This window comes from Loa loa, assembly GCF_000183805.2.
Source record: "Loa loa unplaced genomic scaffold supercont3.1550, whole genome shotgun sequence".
Lineage (NCBI taxonomy): Eukaryota > Metazoa > Nematoda > Chromadorea > Rhabditida > Onchocercidae > Loa > Loa loa.
In genome coordinates, this window is record NW_018109729.1 from 1 (window position 1) to 1,747 (window position 1,747).

The 1,747-nt window shown below is 34.5% G+C and overlaps 1 protein-coding gene across 1 annotated transcript; it reads right to left on the reverse strand.

Annotated features, from left to right (window-relative positions):
- Positions 1–5: 5 nt before the first annotated feature.
- LOAG_15141 (hypothetical protein) lies at positions 6–1,372 on the reverse strand (the record flags this gene model as incomplete). The annotated part of the gene is made up of 4 exons (XM_003150634.1): positions 6–279; positions 564–741; positions 901–965; positions 1,185–1,372. The coding sequence occupies 4 exons, from the start codon at positions 1,370–1,372 to the stop codon at positions 6–8; spliced, it is 705 nt and encodes a 234-aa protein (XP_003150682.1).
- Between the last annotated feature and the right edge of the window lie 375 nt (positions 1,373–1,747).

The following is a 1,747-nucleotide window of genomic DNA, read 5'->3' on the forward strand; positions in this document are numbered from 1 at the left end:
TTAAATTACCAAGCCCATCCATTTGGCATATAGTAATGTGAACTAGAGGGTAAAATGGAACTAGTGGGTGTGAAATAATTTCCACTTGGTGTGAATGTACTCGGAAGTGTATTTGATGGAGGATATGTACCGGTTACAAGATCCGTAGGACATGGTTTTCCATCATGCACCAACATTTGCACTGGGATACGTTTTGATTGGGAGAAATTAACAGATGACATTGGCTGTACCAGATTACCATTTAATCCCTTATCCTGACAGGTTTTCTTTGTTTTGTACCTGAAAAATTGAAATGGAAATTTTTTGAAACTTTTAGAATTTGTTATCAATATATCTTTTGATTTGAATCCATCTAAATATGAAGTATTGTTTTTATAAATGAAGGGTCAAAGGGCATTAGATCTCAGATAAATTGAATGGCATTGGTCGTTTTCCGCAATAAAATGAATCAGGTCAAAGTAACACAATGAAATTTACCGTAGGATTCATAGAATGACTTCGCTAAAGCACAGGATTTTAACCTTTGAACCGTAATTATTTGATGCATAAAGTTTGGTAGGTACCTATGATTCTGGAACCAAATTTTCACTTGTGTAGGCGTTAACCGGATTTGGGTGGCAAGCTGCTCACGTTCAGGTGCCGAAAGATACCTCTGTATGCGAAATCTCCTTTCTAGTTCAAAGGTTTGCAATTTTGTGAATAAAATCCGTCTTTTGCGTCGTTTCTTTTTCCCTCTCTCTTCTATAGTAAATACAAAAATAGGAAAGATAGAGCAAAGCATTGACGACGAACTTTTTTGTTCGCAAGAAATCTTTTCGTTTGACAAAATAATCAAATCAATATAGTTTGTAATTGATCAGTTGAAGACAGCAAAATTCAAATTTAGAGCAAAATGTCCACCTTCATCCTCATTAACTGTTTCATTTTCGTTGAGGACATCAGTATTGTCTTCACTTACTCCTTTACTAAAACATAATGTTATTTAATCGTTTCAAGGATATACGTCATGTATATACGAATTTTTAGCGTTAATTTCTGAAATCTACGGTGTTATCCACTTCTTTATCACTTGCATTAATTACTTTTCCGATAAGGGCAAATTGTAAAAGAATTGAAGGGACTGATAGAATCGGTTAAAATTAAATCGGAATTTTCTTAATGTGAATTTTAGCATGCGAAAGTACCTGATTACTCTGGCACCGTTAATATCCTCCTCATTTTCTGATTTATTACAATGTGATGAAGTAGGGAGTACTGTTGGTTCCAAATTTTTTTCTATCTGATCACAACTGACAACTGGTGTGTTGATTGCTTCAAATCTAAATAATACTGCGACAAAAATTATCGTCTTGAGAATCCCAGAAAACCGCATAAAAATTTTCAGAATATTTGAAATGAGTCATTTACTTAGGAAAGTTCTTGTTGGAAGACAATTAAACTTAAAAGAAGCGGTAACAAACCCGAGAGGAGCAGCGGATGATGTACGATAAGATTGGTTTGTGTTGAATGAACTTTGATCATATATTGGGTAAGAAGTGATGCATGGTGAATATGATGCATCAAGTGTCGGTGAAACTCGGTGGTATCCTGAATAGTGGTAGTATTATGGATCCAGCAATTAAACATATCAGCAATCGTCAAATTTACAATATATCAGTTGAAAGGACATCTTATCCAATGTAAATAAAAAAAGTTTCGAATTTAAGTAATGGCGAACAAGTAGGTTTAACATGGCAGTGTTTGGCTG